This window comes from Podarcis melisellensis (assembly GCF_964234715.1).
Source record: "Podarcis melisellensis genome assembly, chromosome: 18".
Classification (NCBI taxonomy): Eukaryota; Metazoa; Chordata; class Lepidosauria; order Squamata; family Lacertidae; genus Podarcis; species Podarcis melisellensis.
Window position 1 is genome coordinate 132557 of NC_138536.1, and position 15501 is coordinate 148057.

The 15501-nt window shown below is 53.6% G+C and overlaps 1 protein-coding gene across 1 annotated transcript; it reads left to right on the forward strand.

The window, feature by feature from the left end:
* The first annotated feature begins 11553 nt into the window (after positions 1-11553).
* On the forward strand, positions 11554-13387 carry JUND (JunD proto-oncogene, AP-1 transcription factor subunit). The gene has a single exon (XM_081896059.1). The coding sequence runs from the start codon at positions 11774-11776 to the stop codon at positions 12809-12811; it is 1038 nt and encodes a 345-aa protein (XP_081752185.1). The 5' UTR covers positions 11554-11773; the 3' UTR covers positions 12812-13387.
* Positions 13388-15501: the final 2114 nt, after the last annotated feature.

Genomic DNA, 15501 nt, shown 5'->3' on the forward strand with positions numbered 1-15501 from the left:
TGTTTGGTGTCTGCGTTTCTGCCGGAGGGGCCCCAGAGAGCTCCCGTTCCCCTTCGGTTCTCAAAACACAGCTTGCCAATCTGCTTTTGCTGTTTCACAATCTTGCCAGAAGTCCGTATCATGGCAGTGCCCCGCCTGGGCTGGCAGGCTCAAGGAGCGGCCAGTCTGCTAGTGGAAGTGGCCTGTCTCGGCCCCCTCCACCCACAGGCAGCTCCTGCCCTGGAACACTTTGCCCTTTGCGAAATTTGGTTCTGGAAGCTGGCCGGATCCAGAGGCGGGTGTGGCGCTTGGATTCCCAGGCAAAGCTTGTTTTTGAAACATTTCTTAAGTGGATGAGGACATCCCAGGACGTTTCTGAGCACAATTCAAAGGGTCAGTGCTGACCTTAAAAGCCCCAAACGGCCCAGTATCCCTGAAGGAGCATCTCCACTCCCATCATTCAGCCCGGACACCGGGGTCCCTCTCCTGAGGGCCTTCTGGCGGTTCCCTCCCTGCGAGAAGTGAGGTTACAGGAAACCAGAGGGCCTTCTCAGTGGTGGCTCCCACCCTGTGGAACACCCTCCCATCAGATGTCAATGAAATAAGCAACTATCTGACTTTTAGAAGACATCTGAAGGCAGCCCTGTTTAGGGAAGCTTTTAATGTTTGATGTTTTATTGCTTTATTATTATCAGTAGTAATATTATGTTGGGAACCACACAGAGCGGCTGGGGAAACCCAGCCAGATGAGCAGGGTATAAATAAGAAATTATTATTATTATTATCATTATCCAAAGAGCCCTGCGGCAGCTGGCTCACCCAGGCCATCATCGTGGCCCCACAGTTGCCAGCCAGGCCCCCCCAAAGCGAATCCCCCATGCAGGGCATCTTTCCTCACTTGCGGCAGCCGATAAAGAGAATCTGCTGTGCATGCAGGGGGTCCCATCCCTGCCTGAAACCCTGGAGAGCCTCTGCTGCCTGTCTGGACAATACAGAGCTAGCTAGGCCTGGAACATGATGAGCTTGAGCATTTCCTCTTCCCTCCTGAACCGTTTTCCTTTGATCTCGTGTCTTTCCTGGTTGCAGGCTGGAGGGCAGGACAGCCCTCTGCCCCTCTCCCCCTAACTCGCTCGCTACTATCTCTGAACGCTCTTTCCCCTCAGCCCTTGTGAGCAGGCAAGACGGCCTTTTCCGTGGGGTGGAAGCGGGTGTTTCATGCCAGCACCCATGGGAGCCAAAGTGTCTCTCTCCCCCTCCCTCTGGGAGACGCGCTTCTCCTCTTCCAGAGCCGTGAGTCACGGCAGCCCCTGCCACTCGACTCCGGAATAGCTGCACACCAAGCGGAGCAGAAGAAATGCTTCCAGGCCTTTGCTCAGCGGATAAAAATAATCTCTGTGCTCCCCCCACCGTTGCCTCTCCTTTATATATGCTTTTTATTAAGGTTTCCTTTTCCCCTGAGATGTCACGGTCAACGGCTTCTGAGGGCCCCTGGAAGAATCTGGGCTGGGATGCAGGGAAGGAGACCTGATTCCCCCCCCCCAATTTGGGGGGGGGGAAATAAAAAAATAAAATTAAAAATGGTAGCGGCCAAACTGGGGGATGGAAAGAGAGACATGTTCAGGAGTAAACAGAGAAGCGGCAGCTCCTCTTCCCTTGTAGCTTTGCAGGTGTGGACTTGAACCCTCACAAGAGCCAGCAGGCTCAGTGGTCAGGGCTAGAACCACAGATCTGCCCATTTGTTAGGGACCCCTGAGGAATCCTGCGACACAGCTGTTCCTGGGTGGGGTCAAGTATAATTTGCAGACGACACCAAACTGGGAGGGGTAGCTAATGCCGCAGAAGACAGAATCGGGATTTGAAATGACTTTAACAGATTGGAGAACCAGGCTCAAGCTAACAAACTGGATTTCCATAGGGACAAATGTCAAGTTCTGCACTTAGGTGTGCAAATATAGGATGGGGGACACCTGGCAGGACATGTGAAAAGGATCTAGGGGTCTGAACACGAGTCCACAGTGTGATGCAGCAGTAAAAAAAGCCAATGTTATTCTAGGCCGCATCAAGAGGACACTAAACATCTGGGGTCCAGATCAAGGGAAGTCCTCCCTCTATTCTGCCCTGGTCAGGCCACATCTGGAATCCTGTGTCCAGTTCTGGGCATCACAATTTAAGAAGGATGTTGACAAGCTGGAAGGTGGGCAGAGAAGAGCGACCGAGATGATCAAGGGTCTGGGAACCTGATGAGGAACGGTTGAAGGAGCTGGGCGTGTTTAGCCTGGAAAAGAGGAGCCTGAGAGGAGAGACATCTCAAGTCCTGCCACACGGAAGACGCGCATGTGTCGGTTTTCTCCTGCTCTGGAGGGCTGGACTCAAAGCGTGGCTTCAAGTTGCAAGTGAGATTCCGACTCGACATCCTTAAGTGTAAGACATCTCCTGACCCTCATCTTCCCCCCAAAAAACAAATCTGTACTAAGCTTTTCCTTCCTTGACAGGTTTTGCTCTGTTTTGTTCCTCTCCGATGTACTTTTAAAAATGAGATTCGCAGAGGCCTCCATCCCTGTGCAAAACCTGCGTGAAGCCACAGCGTCACAACCTGCGGTTGCCTAGGACACCTTCCCTGGTTTCCAAGGGCACCTGGGGGGAGCGGAGAGGGAGCGCCTGTGCTGTGTGTGCTCCCCCCCCTTCTTTAATTGCCAGGTGCCTCTGCACTCTCCAGCAGGGTTAGGCCAAGGCTGGCTCTGGCTGCGTCCCCAGCCGGGAAGGGCTGCTCTCCCTCGCTCCCCCCTCCTGGGACAGCGCCAAGGCAGAGAGAGGCCTGGGATGGATTAGAAAGCCCTGGAAGGCTGCTTTTAATTTTGCAGCCTCCTCCGCTGGGAAAGAGATGGGGGGCAACCCCAGAAGAGGGGGCCAGATCCAGGCCAGGTGAGGGGACTCAAAAGGGGGAGAGGCTCCCAGCTGAAGGCTTTTTCAGGGGCTGTGACCAAATTGAGCAGAACCAGACACACACACAGCCCAGCCACGCATCCTGGGAACTGTAGTTTGAGGGCGCTGGGAATCAGAGCTAGCTTTGACCGCGCAGGGACAATGCTGCCATCGCAGTGCCACCCAAGCCTGGCCCAGGGTGTCTGCTGGGAGCCTCGAGTTGTTCTGTGTGTGAGAGTTGCCATTGCTTCAATCATTTCTAAAGCACAGCCGTTTGTCCCCTTTGGCTGAATGCAGTGTGCAACAACAAAGGCGCCTGCCTCTGAGCATGCACAGAGAGCTTTCCCAAAACACATTGCTAACGGGGGACAGACGGGCTTTGGTCATCTTTCATAATACGGTGTGCCCTGTGTGAGGCCAAAATTGGGTTCCCCCAGTTATGGATCTTCTCAACTTTGCTGTGCCTTGGGCAGGGGGATCGCATCCAGCACCTTTGCTGACGACAAACCTATACCTCCAACCTTTCTCCAGTGAAAACAGGGACGTCCTAAGGAAAAACAGGATCAAATCAGGAACCAGGAAGGCTCTTGTAAATCCAGGACTGTCCTGGAAAATGGGGACACCTGGAGGGTCTGGCAGAGAGGACCCCTTCTAGGTTGGCGGCCTGTGGTGGAGGAAAGTCACCTTTCAATTCACAAGCTGCGTAGATAGCTTGATGGTTCGGAATCCGAAGAAGGAGCGTCTCACCAACACGGAAAGTCTGAACCAGTCGGTCCGGCCGCAAAACCTGTCCCGTCCCACTAATTACGGGGTTGGCGGAGTCTTCCATGGAACGTGGGCAGGGCTTTGAAAAGAGCTCAAATTAGAAGCTGGGACTCCTTGGCTCTGGCTGGGGCTGCGCTGGGCGTGACGCCCTCCTTGTGCCCCACAGGAGGGCACCCCCTGCAAGAGACCCTCACTGGGGGGAGGCCTGCCAGACCCACAAGGAAGGGGGAGGGTTTCCAATCTGATTTGCAAGGGGAAAGGTTTCTGCGGAGGGAGCAAAGGAGGACCCAGAGGAGAACACCCGAGGCGCCCCGCCCAGACTCACAGCCTTGAGCAAACCTCGCCTTCATCTTTGGCGACTGGGGTTCCCTCCCTTCCCCATTCTCTCTGCAAATGGAGAACTCCTGGGAGCCCAGCAAAGCTGCCCAAGGCGCCTGCTCACAAAACCCAAAATGTGATCCACAACAGGCAAATTCTTCCCAAAACAGGAGGCATGTGGGGGACACCTGTGACCCTCCGAGTGTTGCTTCCACACATGCTGGGAGCGAGGGGTGAAGGTTTCTCCTTCCCCCATCTGAGGAGAGGCGCTAGCTGCTTCCTTGGTCAGTCCTGTGTCCAATTCTGGGCACCACAATTTAAGGAGGATGTTGAGAAGCTGGAAGGTGGGCAGAGGAGGGAGACCGAGATGGTCCAGGGTCTGGAAGCCTGATGAGGAACGGTCGAAGGAGCTGGGGATGTTTAGTCCAGAAAAAAGGAGACTGAGAGGAGAGAGGAGATCTCAAGAGGAATAATAATAAATCCCTTTCCAAGGCAGCTTCCCTTACCCTGGTGGCATTCACAAGTGACACGTGAAACCGCAAGGAGGGTTTGCCCTCCGCTCTCACCCTGGGGTGGGCACAGGTCTGTTTTCCATCTGGCGCCTGGTTTTTCCCTCCCTCCAACCTGGGCATGTGCTGCTTGGGATACAAGCCAGTTTCTGCTGCTGCTGCTGCTGCTGCAGACTGGCCGGCCAGCCAGCCCCACTGCGATACAATCTCTCGCCCCCACCCAGCTGTGGGGCGTTCCTGCCCTGCTGGCAGGGGGTGAGGCTGGCAGAGGGCAGGCCAGGTCTCTTTGCTCCTGCGTGGGCGAGGAGCCCCCTGGGATGGCAGGGGCAGCCAGCGAGGCAGCGGTGCTGTGAAAGGGCAGGGCTTTGGGGGCACAACTGCAGGGCCCCCACTTTTTAGAAGGAAGGGACCTGCCCCCCAATGCAGCAAAGGGGTGGGGAGGCCAAAAGCTGCCCCCCAATTTCTCTCTCGCAGGCCACCCGCCTCGCCAGCCCTCCTTCGCATCTTCCTTGCTTCTCCTTGGCTGCAAACGGGCAGCCCTTGCGCTCTGCTCACGCCCCGTGGAATTGCAGAGTTGGGACCCCCAAGGGACATCCAGTCCAGCCCCCTTTGCTTGCCTGCCTGAGGACAGCGAGGGGCTGGCAAATGTGGCCAGAAAGAAGCCTGAAGTGTCCCCAAGGCAATGTTTTGAATGGCTGCCCCGCCTACTGCCATCACACGCCCCCTGGAAAAGCTATCGCAGTATTGTTCTTATTTTAATATTATGCCAAAAGAAAAAGGCTTTTGCGGACTGCAGGGTGAGCAGTGCTGGGCTGGGACTGGAAGAGACCCAACACTACTCTCAGCCTTGCCTACCTCACAAGGTTGTTGTGGGGATTAAAGGAGGAGGGGGAAAACTCACCAGGGAAAATTAAGGGAGATATAAATGCAATCAGTAATAATAATAATAATTGGCTAAGATGGAAAATGCCTTTTTTCTGGGGGTACGCAGACCCCTAAACCTTTGGTGAATCTTTCGTCCATTTACTGGATTTATTTCTCCCGATTTGAACTATAAAATGGTGATTTTCTTGAGTCAAAATGAGAGGAGCCATATTTTTTTAGGGAAAAAAGCACAGATCTGTAATAATTTGCTAATGCCTCCAATCAAGCGCTACTCCAGAGGAAGCCCATTGCAAATTTAAGGGGGCCTAAGTGAGCCATTGGGGCGGGATGGGTTTACTCGGGAGTAGAACCCGCCTGGGATGGTCTCGAAATGCCGAAGGCGGAGGAAACCGAAATGCAAGGGGCTTTCAAGTGAGGAAGGGGCGATGCTACACTTTCACTTGCGCGCCTCCCCCGCACCAGCCCGGGCCCTGACGTCACTGCTGACGCGCTCCCCCCACCCCCTCGCCCGTGACGCGCGCCCAGCCGCCTTAACCCCTTCCTGCCCGGTCGCCTCCCTTTCGTTTGTCATTTCTCTTTTTCCTTGAAACTGGGAAGATGAGGAATAAGAAAGCAAAAACAGATCATCTCCCACCACTCCCCAGCTGTCGCAGGATCCTTCCCTCCTCCGGCCCCCTTCCAAACTGTAATCTCCTCTACTTTCTTCTTTTTTAAGTTTGCAGAAGTTCAACAGGTGAAGTCTCTGCTGAATGCTTCACCTGTTGGATTCCATCTCCTTGTTTTTTGCCACCCTCTTTATACACCTCTGGCCTGGCTGTGCCAGGATGTAAAAGTACTAGAAATGATTTTTCTACTTTAAAAAATAAATACTGTATTTTTCTGTGTATAAGACACCCCATGTATAAGACAACCCCTATTTTTTGAGCCCAACATTAAGAAACAAATAATTGCAACATTCCATGTATAAGACCACCCCTAATTTTTAACTCAAAAAATTTGGGGGGAAATATAGTCTTATACACGGGAAAATACCGTAATCATGTTGACTCATTCCACCTTATTTTTATATTGTGTAGACCTCTTTGACGACTTCAGGCTGCAATGCACTTGAGGCATTTGTGAAACAACAACAGCAAGGAATAAATCTACCAGGCGAAGCTTTTTTCCGGCATGGTGGATGGGCAAGAACTTCACCCTTTGAATATCTGCCTGTCACCCAGCTTTCAAAGACACAGGAGGACTGTTAGGGGGAGGAATGTCAGGCTGGCCTCTTTATCTTTTCCCTTCCTGCCCCTCAGGCATTGCTGACTTTTAAAAAGGGGAAATGTCCCTCCTGCCGGGACTCAATCTGCAGACTGGCCTGCGGCAATGGCCCTGACAAGAGTGCCTCTGCGCTTACACCAAGGGCACCTCTGAACTTTGTAAGACCGTCTTTTGCAGACTGGGGTGGAACAGCAGCTGGTAACATGCACAAAATCCTTGCCAAATCCCGTGTGGAGCAGTGGTTGGCATGCGGGACAAGGACCCAGGAGAGAGACCCGGACCAGTCACTGCCTCTCAGCCCAGCCCACCTCACAGGGTTGATGTGAGGGTAATAAAACGTCTGTACTGTATTTAATGTCTACCCATCTTGTCCGTAGTATTACGCTGCAAATGAGATTAAAATCCTGCCAATGTTTTCATCTGCTTAACTGACCACCTCATTGTGGATCCCCCCTTTTATTATTAAAGATTTATTGGTTTACAAAAGTATGTGTAGGGCCGGATTTAGGTTTGATGCGGCCCTCAGCTCCTGAAGGTAATGGGGACCTTTCTATGTCCAGCTGTCCTTTGTCAACAACAAACTGTCGCTGTTTTTTATGTTAAATATATGCTATATGGTAATTTATGGACCGAATAGGTATCTCAAGCCATTTGCACATAACAAACAGGAGCCTACACAACACAAAACACTTGCTGTCTGTAGGTTTTATTTTATTCATTTTTTATCTTATATTTTAGAAATGTACATCCAGGGTTTTTTTGCCTTTAAATTTTTTGGGAGCCCCAAGAGAGTGGGGCCCTAAGCTAGAGCCTGTTTAGCTTAGACGTATGTGCAATGTCTCTTTTTTCCAGCTGCATTTTCGACAGATCAGTTTCATTTGTTGAGACATTAGGGTTGCATGAGGAAGAAAAGGGGGAAGGATTTTTTTAGAAAAGAAAGGCGAGAGATCTGAAGCTCTGTGTGTGCGTGTTTGCTTTCTCTCTGGCTCGCAAAGGGTTAAGGCCTTTTGGCTCAGAGGCCCTGGTGACCTCAATGGGGGGGACAAGGGGGGGCCAGGCTCATAGCTAGCAGCCCACACCCCTCCCAGCTGCTCCTGCAGGCCTGCCTTCCCTCCCAGCTAGCATGCAAATATATTTATGCGCCAAGCTGGTGATTCAGCGCTCAGCACCAGGCCAAGATTAACAGGCACCCAAGCCGAGCTGCTTCAAAAACCGGCTGCGCCACAGAGGAGGCCGCTGCTGGCACTGCTTTCGGTTTAAATCTCTCCCCTGGTGTAAATAGTTTTTCTTAGGCAGCAGCCCGAGCCCTCTGCCAGCTCCTCTCCCCTGCCAAGTCGAGGCCGGAGGAAAGATGCGGCAAAAAAAGAAAGATGACAATCTCTGTCTGACTCCCCAGGAGGGGCAGCCCCCCCAAGAAAGGAGAGGGAAATGTGAGGGGCTCCCCCAAGGAGATGCAGGGCTGGGCTGATAGCCTGGCGGGTTTCGGAGGGGCATCTGGTCAGCTTGGAGGGAAGAACAAGCCTAAGTTCCTGGGGAAGGACAAGCCTAGGTTCACAAGGAAGGACAAGCCTGTCAGCAGCTAATAGGAATAGTTTCCCTACTGCATCACGTAATGTCTCTATTTTTAAAAAATAGTCCATTTTTACCTAAGTTTTTAAGATATTACAAGCGTTACTCAAATCCTGCCAAAGTTTTTAATTGTTTACCGTGTTCTCTTAAATAAATTGTGAAATTTATTCCTTCCCAGTTTCTGATTTTCACGGTCCTTTTCACCCTTTTGGCGTAATCCATCATCTTCGTCAGTCATTCATCTCTGGCCGGGACTTTATCTTCTTTCTATCTCTGGGCCAGTAATAAGCAACTTTCTCGGGTTCAGGTTTGGGGGGGGATTGGGGGGGTTCCTGCTGGGCCCGTTTCCCCAGAGGGTGGGTGGGTGGGCAACAGGAAGCCCTTTGCCAGGAGAGGCAGGAAAGGGGAGGGATCAGTCGCCAAATGTGCCCATTTCCCCTTTTCTCTCGTTCCCGCCTTCCTTTCTGCTCTGCTGCAACGGCACCAAGAATGAAAACATCCTTTCCAGGCTTCCTGACCCCGAAATGAGCTTTGCCCTGTGACTCCCTGTGGGATTTCTCCAGCATAGAAAAATCTTTCCCTCTATGAAGAAGGGTGGCAGCCAGGGCCGGATTGATGTCTAAGCTCAACAAGCTCTAGTTTAGGGCCCCACTCTCTTGGGGGGGGCCCCAAAAAAATTAAAAGGGAAAAAACCTGGATGTACATTTCCAAAATACAAATGAAATAAAACCTATTTGCAGCAACGGTGTTTTGTGTTGTGTCGGCTCCTATGATGTAAGTCTGGTTCGAAACAGGGACTGGCCCAAAGCGCACCTGGTGAGCTCTCTGGCTGAGTGAAGATTCAAATCACATGGACAGTGTTTTTGTCTTTCTTTTAAAATGTCTCATTTTGACTCAAGAAAATCACCATTTCATAGTTCAAGTCGGGGGAATCAAAACAGTAAATTAACAAAAGTACAAAGATTCACAAAATGTTGAGGGGTACGTGCACCCCTGCGTCGCCCCCAGAAAAGAAAGCACTGCACATGGATTTTATTTTATTTTTGCATGGCTGGGGGTTGGACTAGATGACTCTGGAGGTCCCTTCAGTTCTGTGATTCCGTTCTGTGATGGGAGCTGTAGCGTAAAAGGTGGCCGGGCGCCCGGGCTCTGATGGGAACTACGCAGGGCGCCAGACGGAGGAAGGGCGGCTAATCCAGCCCAGCCTGACTTCCCTTTGATCCCCTGCCTCTGCAGGGGTTTGTGGAGCAAGCAGCAGGCCGCAACCCAACAGGGGCAGCTCTGATTTCCGACAGCTGCCTGTGCAAAAGCTGGCAGGCTTTTCTCGCCTGATGAATCCAGAAGGCGGAGAGGCTGCTCTGGCGCAGGGTCTCCCTCCCCTCAAAGGGGCCGAGCGCTGCACATCTGCTTTGGGTTAGCCCCCTCCCCCCTCCCTGGGGAGCCCCTCCCTCTCTGCTGCAGGCCCTGATAGGCTTCCAGGAGGGGAGGGGGGAGAAAGAGAGGCGTCAAGGGGGGGGCTTATCCTGATGCTCTGAGTAACCCCTCTGTTGAGCTTTCTCTAAGGACACTGGCTTTCTCCAACTCTTCTCTGACCTTTCGCTGCTATTGTTTCTCTGCTGCGCTACCGTTTATTTCGTTTTTGCACCATTTTAAGGAGGCCACTCGTTATTTTTTACATCTCCGCTCCCTGCAAAGTGCACCGAAACGTGTAAATACCGAAAGGCTGTGGCTCGGGCAGAGCCTACTCAGAGGAGTGACATTGACATTCACGGGCCTAAGCGATCGGTGCCCATCTGTTGCGTGTATAAAAGCAATTTCAGATAAATACTGTATTTTTCTGTGTATAAGACCATGTATAAGACGACCCCTATTTTTGGAGCCCCAAATTAAGAAATAAATAATTGCAACATTCCGTGTATAAGACGGCCGCCAATTACAAACTTAAAAAAATTAGGGGGGGATATAGTTTTATACACGGAAAAATACAGTACCTTGAAGGAAAAGGTGAGATATAGTTGTCAGCGCACATCTGTCTCAAGAGACAATGGAGTGCGCTTCCGAGGGTGAAGTCAAACTACTGTGTTAGCGCAAGCCTGGGTAGTGTTTCTGGGGGTCCTGAGCTGCTCGGACGGCAAGACCCTCTTCTCTGCCCCACTGATGGGGTCCAAAGGAAGGCAGAGCAAGACATTGGTCCCCAGCAGGAGTTGCCGAAAGAAGACAGACAAGGCGCCATCCAACTGCCTTAGGGACTCCTATCCCACAGGCAAAGCTGTCTTTTCCTCCCAAGATGCCAGCTGAGATGGACTTTCCTGCCTGGCGCTTCTGGAGAAGTTGGGGTGGGGGAGTCTGAGATGAGGTTTCCCCCAGGTCCAGGCTGGCAGGGAAACATTTAAACAGTGTAGCATAGCATAGTATCTAAATAATTCTATTTTATTTGCAAAATACGGAAATAAACAACTACCTGACTTTTAGAAGGCATCTGAAGGCAGCCCTGTTTAGGGAAGTTTTTTATGTTTGATGTTTTAGCGGTTTTTTAAATATTCTGTTGGCTGGGGAAACCCAGCCAGATCAGATGGGCAGGGTATAAATTATTATTCTTACTATTATCTTCAAAATGAGAGCTTCAGGTGATACTGGGAGCTCACACTTCTCACTCAGCTTGTATACTTAAGGCACATATGTAAGAGGCTCGTTTATAATTTTATTTTGGAAATGATGTCCCAATGAGCTGCATTGTTTTATACTTTCCGAATGGCCCTTTTACAACGCAGTTGTGCTCTGCATTATAAATCCAGCAAGAGCTAGAAACGGCTCCTTTTTCTTTTCCAACGTATTTCTTATCCATAATAATGATTTTGAGAATGGGCGTGGCGCGGGCAGATTTTTATCCCCCAAGTGTGGCGCAGAAGTTTGGGAACAGACAGAATGGGCGCAGCGAGCCCCCTTCCCAACTGGATCCAATGCAATCTGGATTGCAAAGTGGATTCAGTGCAAAGTGGATCCAGTGGCGGCCCTCGCGCGGCGCTGCCCCCTCTGCGCCCCCTTCCTCTCGGCGCGCCCCCGGCGGCCAGCCCGGCGATGACATCAGCCCAAGAGGCCGCGCGCTGTTGTGCGCAGTTGACGGCGCGGGTCGCCTGGCGACGGGGCGGGGGCGCGCCGGGGGGGGGAGGAGACGGGGGCGTGTCCCGGCGCCCAGCAGCCCTCCCCTCCAGACGTCACCTCCAGCCAATGGGAGGCGTCGGCGGTGAGCTCATAGCGGCCGGCGGAGGCTATATAGAGGGGGCGCGCGCGTGGCCGGCGCATTAGAGAGAGAGGCGCGCGCGGGGAGGAGGAGGAGGAGCAGCGAGGCGCCGTCGGGAGCGGGGGCGGGGGGAGGGTCCTCGCCGTCGCCGCCTGGGGGGCGCGCGGAGCCCCGATCCGCCCGAGGAGCCCTTGCGCCAAGCGCCGCTTGCGCGCCAGCCCGGCGTCGAAGGGGAGGCGGGCGCGATCCGGCCGCCTGCCTGCCTGCCTCCCTCCCTCCGCAGCCGGCGGGGGAGAGGAGGAGGAGGAGGAGGAGGAGGAGGATGGAAATTCCTTTCTACCATGACGACGTGTTGATCGCCTTGGCGGCCTCGTCGGCGGCGGCCCTTTCTCCCTCGGCGGCGCGCCCCGGCGGCGCCTTCCCCGACGGCTCCAGCATGATGAAGAAGGACGGGCTCTCCCTGGCGCTCGACCCGGGCGCGGCCGCCAAGAGCCACGGCGGGGGCGGCCCCCACCCGCACCCGCAGCACCAGCAGCCGCCCCCCAGCGGCGCCCCCGACGGCGCGGCGCTGCTCAGCTCGCCGGACCTGGGCCTGCTCAAGCTGGCCTCTCCCGAGCTGGAGCGCCTGATCATCCAGTCCAACGGCTTGGTGACCACCACGCCGACCAGCGGCGGCGCCCAGTTCCACTTCCCCAAAGGCGGCGGCGGCGGAGCAGGAGGAGCAGGAGGAGGAGGCGGCGCCCCCGACGAGCAGGAGTTCGCCGCCGGCTTCGTCAAGGCGCTGGAGGACCTGCACAACCAGAACCAGCTGGGCGGAGGGGGCGGGGGCCCCGTCGGGGGCGAGCTGCCCTCGGCCGCCAGCCTGGCCCCGGCCTCGCAGCAGCACGGCCCGCAGGAGCCTCCCATCTACGCCAACCTCAGCCCCTTCGCCGGCGCGGCCGGGGGCTACCCGACGGACGGGAGCCCCTTCCCGGCGCCCTCGCGCCTGCCCCCTCCGCCGCCGCCCGCGCCGCTGAAGGACGAGCCGCAGACGGTGCCCGAGGTGGCCAGCTTCGGCGACAGCCCGCCCTTGTCGCCCATCGACATGGACACGCAGGAGCGCATCAAGGCCGAGCGCAAGCGGCTGCGCAACCGCATCGCCGCCTCCAAGTGCCGCCGGCGGAAGCTGGAGCGCATCTCGCGCCTGGAGGAGAAGGTCAAGAGCCTCAAGAGCCAGAACACGGAGCTGGCCTCGACGGCCAACCTGCTCCGCGAGCAGGTGGCCCAGCTCAAGCAGAAGGTGCTCAGCCACGTCAACAGCGGCTGCCAGCTCCTGCCCCAGGCGGCCGCCCAGCAGCCCCACCAGGTGCCCGCCTACTGAGCGCCCCGACGGGGCGCACCGCCAGCCGGGACAGGCGCAGGAGCCGGGGGGAGGAGGACGATGCGCGGGGGGGGGGAGGGAGGCGGCCTCTCCTCTCCGGACCCCGGCTCCTCTTCCGCGCGGACCCCCACCCCCCCACGTCGGACAATGCAAAGGTGGATGGCTGCGGGCGCCGAAGGGGGGTCCCCGCTCTCCAAGACTTCTTTTGGGGCCGCGCTCGCCCAGAGGACTTGAGACGTTTTTTAAGACTTGGAAAGGGGCGCAGGATTTTGGGGAGGGGGCTGCTTTTGGAAGCTCCCACCCAGCGCAGCTGCCATTACCCAGTCTCACCCCCCCCCGGACTTTGCCCCTCTTTCCCCACCCCCTCCCAACGCAGCGTGCCCAGATGTGACTCTGCCTTCCACTCTCCCCCCCTCCTCCCCAGAGATCATGTCTTTCCTCCCGCCATATTTATGTTGAATATGCCCCTCTTTTCTTGCGGTTTTTCGGGGGGAGGTTTGCCATTATATCCTATCTCTTTATCTATCATCACATTCCATTGTGCAGTAAAACCCTGTGCAGGAGTTTGGAAAAAAAGAGACTGTCTGTTTGGCTTATTATTGCGTGGGAGAGTGTGGTATCGGGGAGGTTGGTTGGAGCTTTTCTCTCCAGAAGCAGCCTCCCAGATGTTTCTGGCCCTCGGCTGGCGAGGCAAACATCTGGAGGGCACCCGGTTGGCAAAGGCTGGCCTTGCAGAGTCAATTTTGAGGTGAGGCTCCTGAGCCCAAAAGTGTGGGGTGCCATCGCCCTCTGGTGCCCAGGCTGGGCACTGAACCCCTTGATACAGCCTTGGGCAGGAGGAGTGTGTGTGTTTTGGGGGAGATGTTGGTTATGTGGGATAGATTTCAGGGCCTCTTAAAAGCCCAGCAGTTTAGTTGCTCTGGGTCAGTATAGTAGTAATAATAATAATAATTTGTTAGTTATACCCTGCCCATCTGGCTAGGTTGGGGGTAGGTTTCAGCTTCAAATTCAGCTTGGCGGTAATTTTAAGATTCTCGGGGTGGCTGTTTGTTTTTTCCGGCCTGCCTTCCCTGGCAAACATGAGAAAGTTTAAAGAAAAACTATTTAAAGCAACTTTATTGCAAACAATTTTGAAGCCATGTAAGAGAGTTTCAAAGTAATTGCAACAAAACAACTTGGAAACATTTCAGAACATTTAGGGCACAAAAGGTCAGGGTTTTGGAGTATGGACTCCAAATTTGAGTGTTTCCTAATTTGTGTCCCTTTGAAACCCATTAATTCAATTTCTGAGAACTCAAATGTTACGAATAGGTAGCATAGTGTAGTGGTTAGAGTGTTGAACTACGACCTGTTTAGCCTGGAGAAGAGGAGGTTAAGGGGTGATATGATAGCCATGTTCAAATATATAAAAGGATGTCACATAGAGGAGGGAGAAAGGTTGCTTTCTGCTGCTCCAGAGAAGCGGACACGGAGCAATGGATCCAAACTACAAGGAAGAAGATTCCACCTCAACATGAGGAAGAACTTCCTGACAGTAAGAGCTGTTGGACAGTGGAATTTGCTGCCAAGGAGTGTGGTGGAGTCTCCTTCTTTGGAGGTCTTTAAGCAGAGGCTTGACAACCATATGTCAGGAGTGCTCTGATGGTGTTTCCTGCTTGGCAGGGGGTTGGACTCGATGGCCCTGGTGGTCTCTTCCAACTCTATGATTCTATGACCTGGGAGACCAGGGATCAAGTCCTGAATGGGTGGGTGGATGGGGTGACCTCGAGTCATTGTCTCTCCCTCCCTAAGCCTACCTCACAGGGGTGTTGTTAGGGGTAGAAGGGAAGAAGGCAACAATAGGCCTTTGAGCTCTTTTGGGGAAAGACGAGATAGTTACTGTATGTACCAATAAATAAAAGACAGACAGGTGGCCTTAAAATAAGTGCATTTTGACAAAATCTGATAGTAAAAGGTTTTGATTTTGTGAGTGAATTAGACTTCTTCTTTGGCGATCCCTTGTAGCCGAGTAAGATTTTATTCCATGAACACTGTTTTAACAGTGAGTCTGTGACTGGGGAGGCCAATTCTGGATCCACATGTCCTTCCACAGTGAGGACATAGGTTTCCGGGTGGGAGTTGATCCTGGTGAGGGTTTGCCAAGCATGCCTTCCTCTTAGCACGTTTCTCCCTTGCGTCCTGAGTTCAAGTGATATACTAGACTTGCTGGTCTAGTCTAAATCTTAAGGGTTGACTTCACTCACCTGCCTCCTCCTGAGCTTCTTGTTCAATTTCCCCTTTGGCAGCTTCCGTCCTCTCAAGCCATACTGAGACCCATAGGATGCAGCGTTTGGGCAGGGAATTTAAGAAGGGGGCTTTGTGTATGAGAAGGGGGGCTTTTGTGGACTAGTGGAACATTAAAGGCTGGGGTACGGGTGGTCTCTGACCTTTGGACCCTATCAGTGAGGTCAAGGGGTGGTTATCTGGATACACACTGGACAAGCTTGCACCCCAAACTTCCTTGCTGCTACTTAAACTACCCCTCCACTTAGAGCCACAAGCATTACAATCTCGATTCTGGCGAAGTATCTTAGGACAGGGATAGGACACATGCTTTGCATGTAGAATGACTTGGCATTGCAACTGCTGCCGTTTCCAGGTGGGAATGAAACACTTCCTGCCAGAAACCCCAGAGAGCCACTGTCGGCACA